Source organism: Scyliorhinus canicula, chromosome 6 (assembly GCF_902713615.1).
Source record: "Scyliorhinus canicula chromosome 6, sScyCan1.1, whole genome shotgun sequence".
In the NCBI taxonomy this organism is placed as follows: Eukaryota; Metazoa; Chordata; class Chondrichthyes; order Carcharhiniformes; family Scyliorhinidae; genus Scyliorhinus; species Scyliorhinus canicula.
In genome coordinates this window covers 225,189,398-225,204,397 of record NC_052151.1, presented here as the reverse complement: position 1 = coordinate 225,204,397, position 15,000 = coordinate 225,189,398, and the positions used below count along the sequence as shown (strand labels likewise).

The 15,000-nt window shown below is 55.5% G+C and overlaps 1 protein-coding gene across 1 annotated transcript in view; it reads right to left on the bottom strand.

Annotated features, from left to right (window-relative positions):
• LOC119968062 (ABC transporter G family member 14-like) overlaps nt 1-15,000 on the bottom strand; it is a 64,142-nt gene that overhangs the window by 23,250 nt on the left and 25,892 nt on the right. The window contains exons 3-8 of the mRNA XM_038801162.1: nt 13,441-13,602; nt 12,999-13,092; nt 8,870-8,933; nt 4,945-5,069; nt 3,876-4,096; nt 2,205-2,262 (exon numbers count right to left, since the gene is read on the bottom strand). Of these exons, the coding sequence (XP_038657090.1) occupies nt 2,205-2,262; nt 3,876-4,096; nt 4,945-5,069; nt 8,870-8,933; nt 12,999-13,092; nt 13,441-13,602 (724 nt within the window). The remainder of the gene's footprint in view (nt 1-2,204; nt 2,263-3,875; nt 4,097-4,944; nt 5,070-8,869; nt 8,934-12,998; nt 13,093-13,440; nt 13,603-15,000) is intronic.

Genomic DNA, 15,000 nt, shown 5'->3' with positions numbered 1-15,000 from the left:
TGACGGTGCTCCCGAGGTTTTTGTTCCTGTTCCAGTGCCTCCCCATCCTTATCCCGAAGGCCTTTTTTAGGAGGGTCAACAGGAATATCACGGGATTTGTGTGGGAGCATGGGACTCCGAGGGTGAGAAGAGTGTTCTTGGAACGTGGCAGGGATAGGGGGTGGCTGGCGTTGCCCAACCTCTGTGGATACTATTGGGCTGCCAACGCAGCGATGGTGCGTAAGTGGGTTATGGACGAGGAAGGGGCAGCATGGAAGAGGATGGAGGTGGCATCATGTGTGGGCACGAGCCTGGAGGCGCTGGTAACGGCGCCGTTGCCACTCCCTCCAACGAGGTATACCACGAGCCCGGTGGTGGAGGCTACCCTCAAAATTTGGGGGCAATGGAGACGGCATAGGGGAGAAGTGGGGGGCTCGATGGAGGCCCCGATACGGGGGAACCATCGGTTTGTCCCAGGGAGCATTGATGGCGGATTTATGGGCTGGCACAGGGCAGGGGTTAGGAGGTTGAGGGACCTGTTTGTGGAGGGGAGGTTCGCGATCTTGGGTGAGTTAGAGGGGAAGTTCGGGCTCCCCCCGGGAAACATGTTTAGGTACATGCAGGTTAGGGCGTTTGCCAGGCAGCAGGTGGAGGGGTTCCCCTTGCTGCCCCCACGTGGGGTACGGGACAGGGTGCTCTCGGGGGTGTGGGTTGGAGGAGGGAGGATTTCGGACATATACCGGGTGATGCAGGAGGTAGACAAGGCCTCGGTGGAAGAACTGAAGGGTAAATGGGAAGAGGAGCTGGGTGAGGAGATTGAGGAGGGGACATGGGTGGATGCCCTGGAGAGAGTGAATTCCTCCTCTTCCTGTGCGAGGCTTAGCCTCATACAGTTCAAGGTGCTGCATAGGGCCCACATGACTGGGACGAGGATGAGTAGGTATTTCGGGGGCGAGGACAGGTGTGCTAGGTGCTCGGGGAGCCCAGCGAACCACGCCCATATGTTCTGGGCATGCCCAGCGCTGGGGGAGTTTTGGAAGGGGGTAGCAAGGACGGTGTCGAGGGTGGTAGGATCCAGGGTCAAGCCAGGCTGGGGACTCGCAATATTTGGGGTTGCAGTGGAGCCGGGAGTGCAGGAGGCGATAGAGGCCGGTGTCCTGGCCTTTGCGTCCCTAGTAGCCCGGCGGAGGATCTTGCTCCAATGGAAGGATGCGAGGCCCCCAAGCGTGGAGGCCTGGATCAATGATATGGCGGGGTTCATTAAATTGGAGAAAGTGAAATTTGCCCTGAGAGGGTCGGTACAAGGGTTCTTTAGGCGGTGGCAGCCTTTCCTGGACTTCCTGGCGGAACGGTAGGGAAATAGGCCGGCAGCAGCAGCAACCCGGAGGGGGGGGGGGGGGGGGGGTTTGGATCGGTGGGACGGAGAACTGTGTACATGGGTTTGGGGGATGTGGCGGGCGTTATCTCTTTCCCTTTTGTTTGGGTGTTCTTTTGTTTTTTTCTTTTGTTTGTAGTTGCGTTTGAAGTTGGGGGGTATTGTTCTTGGGGTGATACCGCGGTTGGTTTGTTAATAGAGTTGAGATGTTTGTATATTGTAAAAATTTCAATAAAAATTATTTTAAAAAATAAATTAAATTTAATAACCCCCATTTAAATCTCCCCTCGGCCTCAATGAAACAACCCCAGCCCAGCCAGATTCCTCATCGCTGAATCTTTCCAGTCCTGGCAACATTCACTGTGTTAACCTGGTCTGCCAACCAGGACTGTCCACTCCGGCTGGGTCCCTTACCCAGCAGCCCCAGCATAACCCCAGCTCCGATATTCTAGACCTTGGCTAATTCAGGCATTTATCCAATCTGCCTTCTCCACTAACGTACTGACCTGTGCGGACCCCGTCCGGGATCTGTGGGAGTGCACCCCAACGTGCCTCCACACTTCACAGTATCCAATCACATATGGTGTATTCCCCCATCACGTTGACCCTCGTCAAATCCATCAGTTCACACGTCTGGATTAAACTGCATTTGCCACTTCCCTGCCCACATGATCAGTCCATTGCGATCTTCCTGGTCGACAGCCTCCACACATCAATTGGCCGCGTAATGGTCGACATAGTTTTAACTCATACTCTCCACATTCACGTTTCAATCATTACTATATCCCCCAAACAAACACACGGACTTAACACTTAGACCTGCCAGTTTAGTCAGTCGTTTAATACTTACATGTGGTCAAGGTGTGGAAGATGGGAGTAAATGCCCAATACAGCAAAATGAAATAGATCTAAAACGTTAACAAAGGAGAGGGTTAGAAATGGCCCCTTATTCAACCTGAGTAAAACCCCACCCAAACTGGCACTGGATACTACCGAGGGCTGGAGGTGCACACGGTCTGATTGAGAGCGAGGGGTTCTCATTGTCTGTGAAGGGGAGAAACAGAAGCGTCTCGGACCCGGACGGTACTGACCCTCTGACAGTGCAGCTCTCCCTCAGTACTGACCCTCTGACAGTGCAGCTCTCCCTCAGTACTGACCCTCTGACAGTGCAGCTCCCTCAGTACTGACCCTCTGACAGTGCAGCACTCCCTCAGTACTGACCCTCTGACAGTGCAGCACTCCCTCAGTACTGACCCTCTGACAGTGCAGCACTCCATCAGTACTGACCCTCTGACAGTGCAGCACTCCCTCAGTACTGACCCTCTGACTGTGCGGCACTCCCTCAGTACTGACCCTCTGACAGTGCGGCACTCCCTCAGTACTGACCCTCTGACAGTGTAGCACTCCCTCAGTACCGTCTCTGACAGTGCGGCACTCCCTCAGTACTGACCCTCTGACAGTGCAGCACTCCCTCAGTACTGACCCTCTGACAGTGCGGCACTCCCTCAGTACTGACCCTCTGACAGTGCGGCACTCCCTCAGTACTGACCCTCTGACAGTGCGGCACTCCCTCAGTACTGACCCTCTGACAGTGTGGCACTCCCTCAGTACTGACCCTCTGACAGTGCGGTACTCCCTCAGTACTGACCCTCTGACAGTGCGGCACTACCTCAGTACTGACCCTCTGACAGTGCGGCACTCCCTCAGTACTGACCCTCTGACAGTGCAGCACTCCCTCAGTACTGACCCTCTGACAGTGCAGCACTCCCTCAGTACTAACCCTCTGACAGTGCGGCACTCCCTCAGTACTGACCCTCTGACAGTGCGGCACTCCCTCAGTACTGACCCTCTGACAGTGCAGCACTCCCTCAGTACTGACCCTCTGACAGTGCAGCACTCCCTCAGTACTGACCCTCTGACAGTGCGGCACTCCCTCAGTACTGACCCTCTGACAGTGCGGCACTCCCTCAGTACTGACCCTCTGACAGTGCGGCACTCCCTCAGTACTGACCCTCTGACAGTGCGGCACTCCCTCAGTACTGACCCTCTGACAGTGCGGCACTACCTCAGTACTGACCCTCTGACAGTGCGGCACTCCCTCAGTACTGACCCTCTGACAGTGCAGCACTCCCTCAGTACTGACCCTCTGACAGTGCGGCACTCCCTCAGTACTGACCCTCTGACAGTGCAGCACTCCCTCAGTACTGACCCTCTGACAGTGCGGCACTCCCTCAGTACTGACCCTCTGACAGTGCAGCACTCCCTCAGTACTGACCCTCTGACAGTGCAGCACTCCCTCAGTACTGACCCTCTGACAGTGCGGCACTCCCTCAGTACTGACCCTCTGACAGTGCAGCACTCCCTCAGTACTGACCCTCTGACAGTGCAGCACTCCCTCAGTACTGACCCTCTGACAGTGCAGCACTCCCTCAGTACTGACCCTCTGACAGTGCAGCACTCCCTCAGTACTGACCCTCTGACAGTGCGGCACTCCCTCTTACATATGGGCGCTCTGACGTACCAATCCTGACCTGGCGTGGATCTGGTCCTCTACTTTTGGGATCTGCCACCAGATGACTCCGGGCACAATGGCCATGGTGAATGTCTGAACAATGTTCAACCAGGACAGAATCACTGCTCGTTGTTGTTTGAAGTTGCGGGAGGTCAGAGTGCGGTATTGAGTGAAATAGGAGGATGGCCATTTCCCGTTTGAACTTTTCTCCGAAATGGAGGCGGAATCACCTGAATGAGATAGAGAGAGCAGCAGAAAGTCAGCATGGAGCTCTCCCAGGACAGGTACAGCACGGGTTAGATACAGTGTAGAGCTCCCTCTACATTACCCTGACAGTGTGTCCCCCACTTTATACCCAGTGTCAGCATCGAGCTCTCCCAGGACAGGTACAGCACGGGTTAGATACAGTGTAGAGCTCCCTCTACATTACCCTGACAGTGTGTCCCCCACTTTATACCCAGTGTCAGCATCGAGCTCTACCAGGACAGGTACAGCACGGGTTAGATACAGTGTAGAGCTCCCTCTACATTACCCTGACAGTGTGTCCCCCACTTTATACCCAGTGTCAGCATCGAGCTGTCCCAGGACAGGTACAGCACGGGTTAGATACAGTGTAGAGCCCCCTCTACATTACCCTGACAGTGTGTCCCTCACTTTATACCCAGTGTCAGCATCGAGCTGTCCCAGGACAGGTACAGCACGGGTTAGATACAGTGTAGAGCTCCCTCGACATTACCCTGACAGTGTGTGTCCCACTTTATACCCAGTGTCAGCATCGAGCTCTCCCAGGACAGGTACAGCACGGGTTAGATACAGTGTAGAGCTCCCTCTACATTACCCTGACAGTGTGTGTCCCACTTTATACCCAGTGTCAGCATCGAGCTGTCCCAGGACAGGTACAGCACGGGTTAGATACAGTGCAGAGCTCCCTCTACATTACCCTGACAGTGTGTCCCCCACTTTATACCCAGTGTCAGCATCGAGCTCTCCCAGGACAGGTACAGCACGGGTTAGATACAGTGTAGAGCTCCCTCTACATTACCTTGACACACTGTGTGTGGGTTTGGGGAATCAATACCTTCTGTCAGTGCGTATTGGGTTCCTTTCCGCCTCACGTCCTTCTTCATACCGACGCCATTTGGGATTTTCTCCTCCGTCTCCTCACTGAATCCCGGGTCCAGTGGACATTCCAAGCTGGTTTTCCTGGGAATATCGATGAATCGGGTCACAAACGGTGAGTGGCCACAAGGGCAGAATTGCACCTCAACCTAAATTAATCTTATATTCTTCGGAAAAGGCTGGATTTATACTGTTCTGTTTATAATTTCAGAGTACCCAATTCTCTTTTTTTCCATTTAAGGGGCAATTTATTGTGGCTAATACGCCTACTCTGCACATCTTTGGGCGAAACCCACCCAGACACGGGGAGAATGTGCAAACATCACACGGACAGTGACCCAGAGCCGGGATCGAACCTGGGACTTCGGCGCCGTGAGCATTTGCATTTAAAAAGGGTCCCTGACAGAGAGACTCCCTCTTTAAACAGGGTCCCTGACAGAGAGACTCCCTATTTAAACAGGGTCCCTGACGGAGAGATTCCCTCTTTAAACAGTATCCCTGACGGAGAGACTCCCTCTTTAAACAGGGTCCCTGACGGAGAGATTCCCTCTTTAAACAGGGTCCCTGACGGAGAGATTCCCTCTTTAAAAAGGGTCCCTGACGGACAGACTCCCTCTTTAAACAGGGTCCCTGACGGAGAGACTCCCTCTTTAAACAGGGTCCCTGACGGAGAGATTCCCTCTTTAAACAGGATCCCTGACGGAGAGACTCCCTCTTTAAAAAGGGTCCCTGACGGAGAGACTCCCTCTTTAAACAGGGTCCCTGACGGAGAGATTCCCTCTTTAAACAGGGTCCCTGACGGAGAGATTCCCTCTTTAAAAAGGGTCCCTGACAGAGAGACTCCCTCTTTAAACACTGTCCCTGACGGAGAGACTCCCTCTTTAAACACTGTCCCTGACGGAGAGACTCCCTCTTTAAACAAGGTCCCTGACGGAGAGACTCCCTCTTTAAACAAGGTCCCTGACGGAGAGACTCCCTCTTTAAACAGGGTCCCTGACGGAGAGATTCCCTCTTTAAACAGGATCCCTGACGGAGAGACTCCCTCTTTAAAAAGGGTCCCTGACGGAGAGACTCCCTCTTTAAACAGGGTCCCTGACGGAGAGACTCCCTCTTTAAACAGGGTCCCTGACGGAGAGACTCCCTCTTTAAATAGGGTCCCTGACGGACAGACTCCCTCTTTAAACAGTGTCCTAACGGAGAGACTCCCTCTTTAAACAGGGTCCCTGACGGACAGACTCCCTCTTTAAAAAGGGTCCCTGACGGAGAGACTCCCTCTTTAAACAGGGTCCCTGACGGAGAGACTCCCTCTTTAACAGGGTCCCTGACGGAGAGACTCCCTCTTTAAATAGGGTCCCTGACGGACAGACTCCCTCTTTAAACAGTGTCCCTGACGGAGAGACTCCCTCTTTAAACAGGGTCCCTGACGGACAGACTCCCTCTTTAAACACTGTCCCTGACGGAGAGACTCCCTCTTAAACAGGGTCCCTGACGGAGAGACTCCCTCTTTAAACAGGGTCCCTGACGGACAGACTCCCTCTTTAAACAGGGTCCCTGACAGACAGACTCCCTCTTTAAACTGGGTCCCTGACGGAGAGACTCCCTCTTTAAACAGGGTCCCTGACGGAGAGACTCCCTCTTTAAACAGGGTCCCTGACGGACAGATTCCCTCTTTAAACACTGTCCCTGACGGACAGACTCCCTCTTTAAACAGGGTCCCTGACGGAGAGACTCCATCTTTAAACAGGGTCCCTGACGGAGAGACTCCCTCTTTAAACAGGGTCCCTGACGGACAGATTCCCTCTTTAAACACTGTCCCTGACGGACAGACTCCCTCTTTAAACAGGGTCCCTGACGGAGAGACTCCATCTTTAAACAGGGTCCCTGACGGAGAGACTCCATCTTTAAACAGGGTCCCTGACGGACAGACTCCATCTTTAAACAGGGGCCCTGGCGGAGAGACTCCCTCTTTAAACAGGGTCCCTGACGGAGAGATTCCCTCTTTAAACAGGGTCCCTGACGGAGAGACTCCCTCTTTAAACAAGGTCCCTGCCGGAGAGACTCCCTCTTTAAACAGGGTCCCTGACGGAGAGACTCCCTCTTTAAACAGGGTCCCTGACGGAGAGACTCCCTCTTTAAACAGGGTCCCTGACGGACAGACTCCCTCTTTAAACAGGGTCCCTGACGGACAGACTCCCTCTTTAAACAAGGTCCCTGACGGAGAGACTCCCTCTTTAAACAGGGTTCCTGACGGAGAGACTCCCTCTTTAAACAGGGTCCCTGACGGAGAGACTCCCTCTTTAAACAGGGTCCCTGACGGAGAGACTCCCTCTTTAAACAGGGTCCCTGACGGACAGACTCCCTCTTTAAACAGGGTCCCTGACAGAGAGACTCCCTCTTTAAACAGGGTCCCTGACGGAGAGACTCCCTCTTTAAACAGGGTCCCTGACGGACAGACTCCCTCTTTAAACAGGGTCCCTGACGGAGAGACTCCCTCTTTAAACAGGGTCCCTGACGGAGAGACTCCCTCTTTAAACAGGGTCCCTGACGGACAGACTCCCTCTTTAAACAGGGTCCCTGACTGACAGACTCCCTCTTTAAACAGGGTCCCTGACGGAGAGACTCCCTCTTTAAACACTGTCCCTGACGGAGGGACTCCCTCTTTGAACAGTGTCCCTGACTGAGAGACTCCCTCTTTAAACAGGGTCCCTGACGGACAGACTCCCTCTTTAAACAGGGTCCCTGACGGACAGACTCCCTCTTTAAACACTGTCCCTGACGGACAGACTCCCTCTTTAAACACTGTCCCTGACGGAGAGACTCCCTCTTTAAACAGGGTCCCTGACGGAGAGACTCCCTCTTTAAACAGGGTCCCTGACGGAGAGACTCCCTCTTTAAACAGGGTCCCTGACGGACAGACTCCCTCTTTAAACACTGTCCCTGACGGAGAGACTCCCTCTTTAAACACTGTCCCTGACGGAGAGACTCCCTCTTTAAACAGGGTCCCTGACGGAGAGACTCCCTCTTTAAACAGGGTCCCTGACGGAGAGACTCCCTCTTTAAACAGGGTCCCTGACGGAGAGACTCCCTCTTTAAACAGGGTCCCTGACGGACAGACTCCCTCATTAAACAGGGTCCCTGACGGAGAGACTCCCTCTTTAAACAGGGTCCCTGACGGAGAGACTCCCTCTTTAAACAGGGTCCCTGACGGACAGTCTCCCTCTTTAAACACTGTCCCTGACGGAGAGACTCCCTCTTTAAACACTGTCCCTGACGGAGAGACTCCCTCTTTAAACAGGGTCCCTGATGGAGAGACTCCCTCTTTAAACAGGGTCCCCGACAGAGAGACTCCCTCTTTAAACAGGGTCCCTGACGGAGAGACTCCCTCTTTAAACAGGGTCCCTGACGGAGAGACTCCCTCTTTAAACAGGGTCCCTGATGGAGAGACTCCCTCTTTAAACAGGGTCCCTGACAGAGAGACTCCCTCTTTAAACAGGGTCCCTGACGGACAGACTCCCTCTTTAAACAGGGTCCCTGACAGAGAGACTCGTCGCATTTCCTGCACCAACGGGCTCAGCTAGCCATGCAGCCAGAGTTTTGCAGCCATTTAAAAATGCCACCCCAATCTCTGTGCCCCCCCCCCCCCCCCACCCCCCCCAGCCTGCGGAACCTCCCAACTTGCCAATAAGAGTATCCTTAACCTCCACACCGGGGTATCTCGTTAGATCCGGCCACGGAGGAACGAGCTACCCAACCCTCGGGCCGAGGCCACTAGGCCGCACCCAGAGCCTGCCCTTTCAAAACGTGTTGCTGACCTTTCGGAGGGCGATCTGGGAGACGCAAAGGTTGAATGTCGGAGGTGAGGGGTGAGTAACAGGATTCCTTACCGTAAATCGTTTGCCGAAGCCACGATTCGCTTCCGCACCTCCGGGGACTCCTTCACCTTATCCACTGTTGGAAGCAATGACGGAAAAAGAAGTGGAGGTTACCGTGGAAACTCTCCCTGGTGTCACATTTGCAATGCGCGCCCTGGGATCTGTGCTTGATCCTGATCTCCAGCTTTGTTTGTGCGGATGGTTCGTTGGCCAGGAAGCGATTGTTCCCACTTTCTCCCAGTCGGCTAATTCCCACCCTCCGGATAATTCAGCTTGTCCAAAACAGCTCTTCACCATCCGCCCCCAATCGCCAATGCCATCTCGAGGCGATAGTGAGTGGCTGCCCTCACTCAGCACCCCCTCCATTCCTGCCTCGAGGGGAGAGGGAGTGGCTGCCCTCACTCAGCACCCCCTCCATTCCTGCCTCGAGGGGATAGTGTGGCTGTCCTCACTCAGCACCCCCTCCATTCCTGCCTCGAGGGGAGGGAGTGGCTGTCCTCACTCAGCACCCCCTCCATTCCTGCCTCGAGGGGAGGGAGTGGCTGTCCTCACTCAGCACCCCCTCCATTCCTGCCTCAAGGGGATAGTGAGTGGCTGTCCTCTCACTAACAGGCTGGAGAAGGGGCTGAATGGGGCCTCCTCCTGTTCCTGTGTAACAGGCTGGAGAAGGGGCTGAATGGGGCCTCCTGTTCCTGTGTAACAGGCTGAAGAAGGGGCTGAATGGGGCCTCCTGTTCCTGTGTAACAGGCTGGAGAAGGGGCTGAATGGGGCCTCCTGTTCCTGTGTAACAGGCTGGAGAAGGGGCTGAATGGGGCCTCCTGTTCCTGTGTAACAGGCTGGAGAAGGGGCTGAATGGGGCCTCCTGTTCCTGTGTAACAGGCTGGAGAAGGGGCTGAATGGGGCCTCCTGTTCCTGTGTAACAGGCTGGAGAAGGGGCTGAATGGGGCCTCCTCCTGTTCCTGTGTAACAGGCTGGAGAAGGGGCTGAATGGGGCCTCCTGTTCCTGTGTAACAGGCTGGAGAAGGGGCTGAATGGGGCCTCCTGTTCCTGTGTAACAGGCTGGAGAAGGGGCTGAATGGGGCCTCCTGTTCCTGTGTAACAGGCTGGAGAAGGGGCTGAATGGGGCCTCCTCCTGTTCCTGTGTAACAGGCTGGAGAAGGGGCTGAATGGGGCCTCCTCCTGTTCCTGTGTAACGGGCTGAAGGGGCTGAATGGGGCCTCCTGTTCCTGTGTAACAGGCTGGAGAAGGGGCTGAATGGGGCCTCCTGTTCCTGTGTAACAGGCTGGGGAAGGGGCTGAATGGGGCCTCCTGTTCCTGTGTAACAGACTGGGGAAGGGGCTGAATGGGGCCTCCTGTTCCTGTGTAACAGGCTGGAGAAGGGGCTGAATGGGGCCTCCTCCTGTTCCTGTGTAACAGGCTGGAGAAGGGGCTGAATGGGGCCTCCTGTTCCTGTGTAACAGGCTGGAGAAGGGGCTGAATGGGGCCTCCTCCTGTTCCTGTGTAACAGGCTGGGGAAGGGGCTGAATGGGGCCTCCTGTTCCTGTGTAACAGGCTGGAGAAGGGGCTGAATGGGGCCTCCTGTTCCCGTGTAACAGGCTGGAGAATGGGCTGAATGTGTCCTCCTGTTCCTGTGTAACAGGCTGGAGAAGGGGCTGAATGGGGCCTCCTGTTCCTGTGTAACAGGCTGGAGAAGGGGCTGAATGGGGCCTCCTGTTCCTGTGTAACAGGCTGGAGAAGGGGCTGAATGGGGCCTCCTGTTCCTGTGTAACAGGCTGGAGAAGGGGCTGAATGGGGCCTCCTCCTGTTCCTGTGTAACAGGCTGGAGAATGGGCTGAATGTGTCCTCCTGTTCCTGTGTAACAGGCTGGAGAAGGGGCTGAATGGGGCCTCCTGTTCCTGTGTAACAGGCTGGAGAAGGGGCTGAATGGGGCCTCCTCCTGTTCCTGTGTAACGGGCGGAAGGGGTTGAATGGGGCCTCCTGTTCCTGTGTAACAGGCTGGAGAAGGGGCTGAATGGGACCTCCTGTTCCTGTGTAACAGGCTGGGGAAGGGGCTGAATGGGGCCTCCTGTTCCTGTGTAACAGACTGGGGAAGGGGCTGAATGGGGCCTCCTGTTCCTGTGTAACAGGCTGGAGAAGGGGCTGAATGGGGCCTCCTCCTGTTCCTGTGTAACAGGCTGGAGAAGGGGCTGAATGGGGCCTCCTCCTGTTCCTGTGTAACAGGCTGGGGAAGGGGCTGAATGGGGCCTCCTGTTCCTGTGTAACAGGCTGGAGAAGGGGACTGAATGGGGCCTCCTCCTGCTCCTGTGTAACAGGCTGGAGAAGGGGCTGAATGTGGCCTCCTGTTCCTGTGTAACAGGCTGGAGAAGGGGCTGAATGGGGCCTCCTGTTCCTGTGTAACAGGCTGGAGAAGGGGCTGAATGGGGCCTCCTGTTCCTGTGTAACAGGCTGGAGAAGGGGCTGAATGGGGCCTCCCCCTGTTCCTGTGTAACAGGCTGGAGAAGGGGCTGAATGGGGCCTCCTGTTCCTGTGTAACAGGCTGGAGAAGGGGCTGAATGGGGCCTCCTCCTGTTCCTGTGTAACAGGCTGGGGAAGGGGCTGAATGGGGCCTCCTCCTGTTCCTGTGTAACAGGCTGGAGAAGGGGCTGAATGGGGCCTCCTCCTGTTCCTGTGTAACAGAATGGAGAAGGGGCTGAATGGGGCCTCCTGTTCCTGTGTAACAGGCTGGAGAAGGGGCTGAATGGGGCCTCCTCCTGTTCCTGTGTAACAGGCTGGAGAAGGGGCTGAATGGGGCCTCCTCCTGTTTTTGTGTAACAGGCTGGAGAAGGGGCTGAATGGGGCCTCCTCCTGTTCCTGTGTAACAGGCTGGAGAAGGGACTGAATGGGGCCTCCTGTTCCTGTGTAACAGGCTGGAGAAGGGGCTGAATGGGGCCTCCTCCAGTTCCTGTGTAACAGGCTGGAGAAGGGGCTGAATGGGGCCTCCTGTTCCTGTGTAACAGGCTGGAGAAGGGGCTGAATGGGGCCTCCTCCTGTTCCTGTGCAACACGCTGGGGAAGGGGCTGAATGGGGCCTCCTCCTGTTCCTGTGTAACAGGCTGGAGAAGGGGCTGAATGGGGCCTCCTCCTGTTCCTGTGTAACAGAATGGAGAAGGGGCCGAATGGGGCCTCCTGTTCCTGTGTAACAGGCTGGAGAAGGGGCTGAATGGGGCCTCCTCCTGTTCCTGTGTAACAGGCTGGAGAAGGGGCTGAATGGGGCCTCCTCCTGTTCCTGTGTAACAGGCTGGAGAAGGGGCTGAATGGGGCCTCCTGTTCCTGTGTAACAGGCTGGAGAAGGGGCTGAATGGGGCCTCCTCCTGTTCCTGTGTAACAGGCTGGAGAAGGGGCTGAATGGGGCCTCCTGTTCCTGTGTAACAGGCTGGAGAAGGGGCTGAATGGGGCCACCTCTTGTTCCTGTGTAACAGGCTGGAGAAGGGGCTGAATGGGGCCTCCTGTTCCTGTGTAACAGGCTGGAGAAGGGGCTGAATGGGGCCTCCTGTTCCTGTGTAACAGGCTGGAGAAGGGGCTGAATGGGGCCTCCTCCTGTTCCTGTGTAATAGGCTGGAGAAGGGGCTGAATGGGGCCTCCTGTTCCTGTGTAACAGGCTGGAGAAGGGGCTGAATGGGGCCTCCTCCTGTTCCTGTGTAACAGGCTGGAGAAGGGGCTGAATGGGGCCTCCTGTTCCTGTGTAACAGGCTGGAGAAGGGGCTGAATGGGTCCTCCTCCTCTTCCTGTGTAACATGCTGGAGAAGGGGCTGAATGGGGCCTCCTGTCCCTGTGTAACAGGCTGGAGAAGGGGCTGAATGGGGCCTCCTGTTCCTGTGTAACAGGCTGGAGAAGGGGCTGAATGGGGCCTCCTCCTGTTCCTGTGTAACAGGCTGGAGAAGGGGCTGAAAGGGGCCTCCTCCTGTTCCTGTGTAACAGGCTGGAGAAGGGGCTGAATGGGGCCTCCTGTTTCTGTGTAACAGGCTGGAGAAGGGGCTGAATGGCGATCCATATTCCAGGCAGTCCCAAGTCTCCTTGCTGAATTGTTTGATTCGGATCCACAAAGGAAACTGGAAAGGAAATTCCAGCTGTGGCCTCATCTAAATACTGATTCCGATACTCACAAATGAAGTCAGCCGGATTGTAGTGAGGGGCACAATGGAGACCGAGAGCAGCAAAGAATTCCAGGATTTCGGATGATGCTCCGTAGTAGGCGATCTACAAAACAAGGATAGGTCAAAAATTACTGGGATTACTCACTATCTAACCCGTGCTGTACCTGTCCTGGGAGAGCTCGATGCTGACACTGGGTATAAAGTGGGACACACACTGTCAGGGTAATGTAGAGGGAGCTCTACACTGTATCTAACCCGTGCTGTACCTGTCCTGGGAGAGCTCGATGCTGACACTGGGTATAAAGTGGGGGACACACTGTCAGGGTAATGTAGAGGGAGCTCTACACTGTATCTAACCCGTGCTGGACCTGTCCTGGGAGAGCTCGATGCTGATAGCGGGCGTATTGGTGACGGAAGCTCTGAGCTATCCCTGATGTTAAGACCCACGCACCTCTCCGTCGCTCATGAGGAGCAGTTTGTCGAACATGTGGTAAATCTGCGAGGAGGGCTGGTGAATCGACGAGACGACCGTCTTTCGGTGCTTTTCCACGTAACGTTTGAGGGTGGCGCACAAGCTGTAGGCGGTGCTGGAGTCCAAGCCTGAGGTGGGTTCCTGTGGCGGAGAACATGCAAAAGATTCAACGCACGGTGAGATTGTCCACTTCGTCGGAGCGGGGAACAGGGAGCAGCAGGGGGGGGGGGAGGAGGACGGGGAGGGGGAACCGGTTTCGGGAGGAATGTTGTCTCTCAGAGGCTGGTGAGTGTCCGCAACTCTCTTCCTCAAAAGGCAGCGGGAGCAGAATCGGGGAATATTTCTGAGGCGGAGCGGGAGAGGTACCTGATTAACGAGGGGGAGGTGAAAGGTCATCAAGGGGTCGGCAGGAATGTGGGGTCGCGGCTACAATCAGATTGGTCTGATCGAATGGGGGAGCATTCGATGGGCCGAGTGGCCTTACTGCGTGTTCACGTGTTGCTCTGCAAAAGCGGATTTCATGATGCTGGAGAGCATGGATGAGGGATGGAGTGGTCAATGGGAAAAGCGGAGAGCAGGGGTTAAGTGGGCCTTTATCGGGGTGGCAAGGTATGGCCAGCGGTGTGCCGCAGGGTCAGTGCTGGGGTGGGGCCCTCCCGCCGATTGACCATCGACGCCATTGATTTGGCAAAGGGGCCAAATGGACGGTCACTACCGACACTGGTGAGGCCAAGGACAGGCTGGAGAGAGGGTTGTGAAGAGGAGGTCGGGCCTCGACAGTGGGACTTGGATCGTCGAGTGGGTCAGCAATTCGACCGAATACTCACAGGATCACAGAATTCAGAGAGTGCTGGAGGAGGCGAGGGTGACCTGGGGGGGGAGGCAAGAAAGTGGAGTTGAGGTCACATCAGATCAGCTAGGATCTTACTCAATGGCAGAGCAGGCTCGAGGGGCTGAATGGCCTCCACCTCTCCTAAATTCTATATTCCTGTGGAGGAACGCGAGAGGGAAGGAGAGCATGAAACAGGGATAGAGAAGGGTAATAGGATGGCAGAGGAGGGAAGGAGGCACCGAGGCAAGAGGGAAGGATGGGGGAAGGCCATGATGGAGAGTGGGAATGAGGGAGGGAGCGTGAGGGGCAGTGGCGAAGGGAGGGTTTGAGAGAGGGAGAAGGGAGCGGGGAGAAAAGGACACGGTGGGGAGAGAGAGGGAAAGGCAGGAAAGTGGTTAAGAAGAGGGAGGGATGGAGAAAGGGAGAGCGGGAAGATGGAGAGAGAGAAAGTGAGAGAAAGGAGAGGGAGAGTGGGAAAGGGGAAGATGGAGAGAGAGTGGGAAAGGGGAAGATGGAGAGCGGGAGAGTGGGAAAGGGGAAGATGGAGAGAGAGAGTGAGAAAGGGGAAGATGGAGAGAGGATGAGTGAGAAAGGGGAAGATGGAGAGTGGGAAAGGGGAAGATGGAGAGAGGGTGAGTGAGAAAGGGGAAGATGGAGAGAGAGAGTGAGAAAGGGGAAGATGGAGAGAGAGAGAGAGAGAGGGGTGA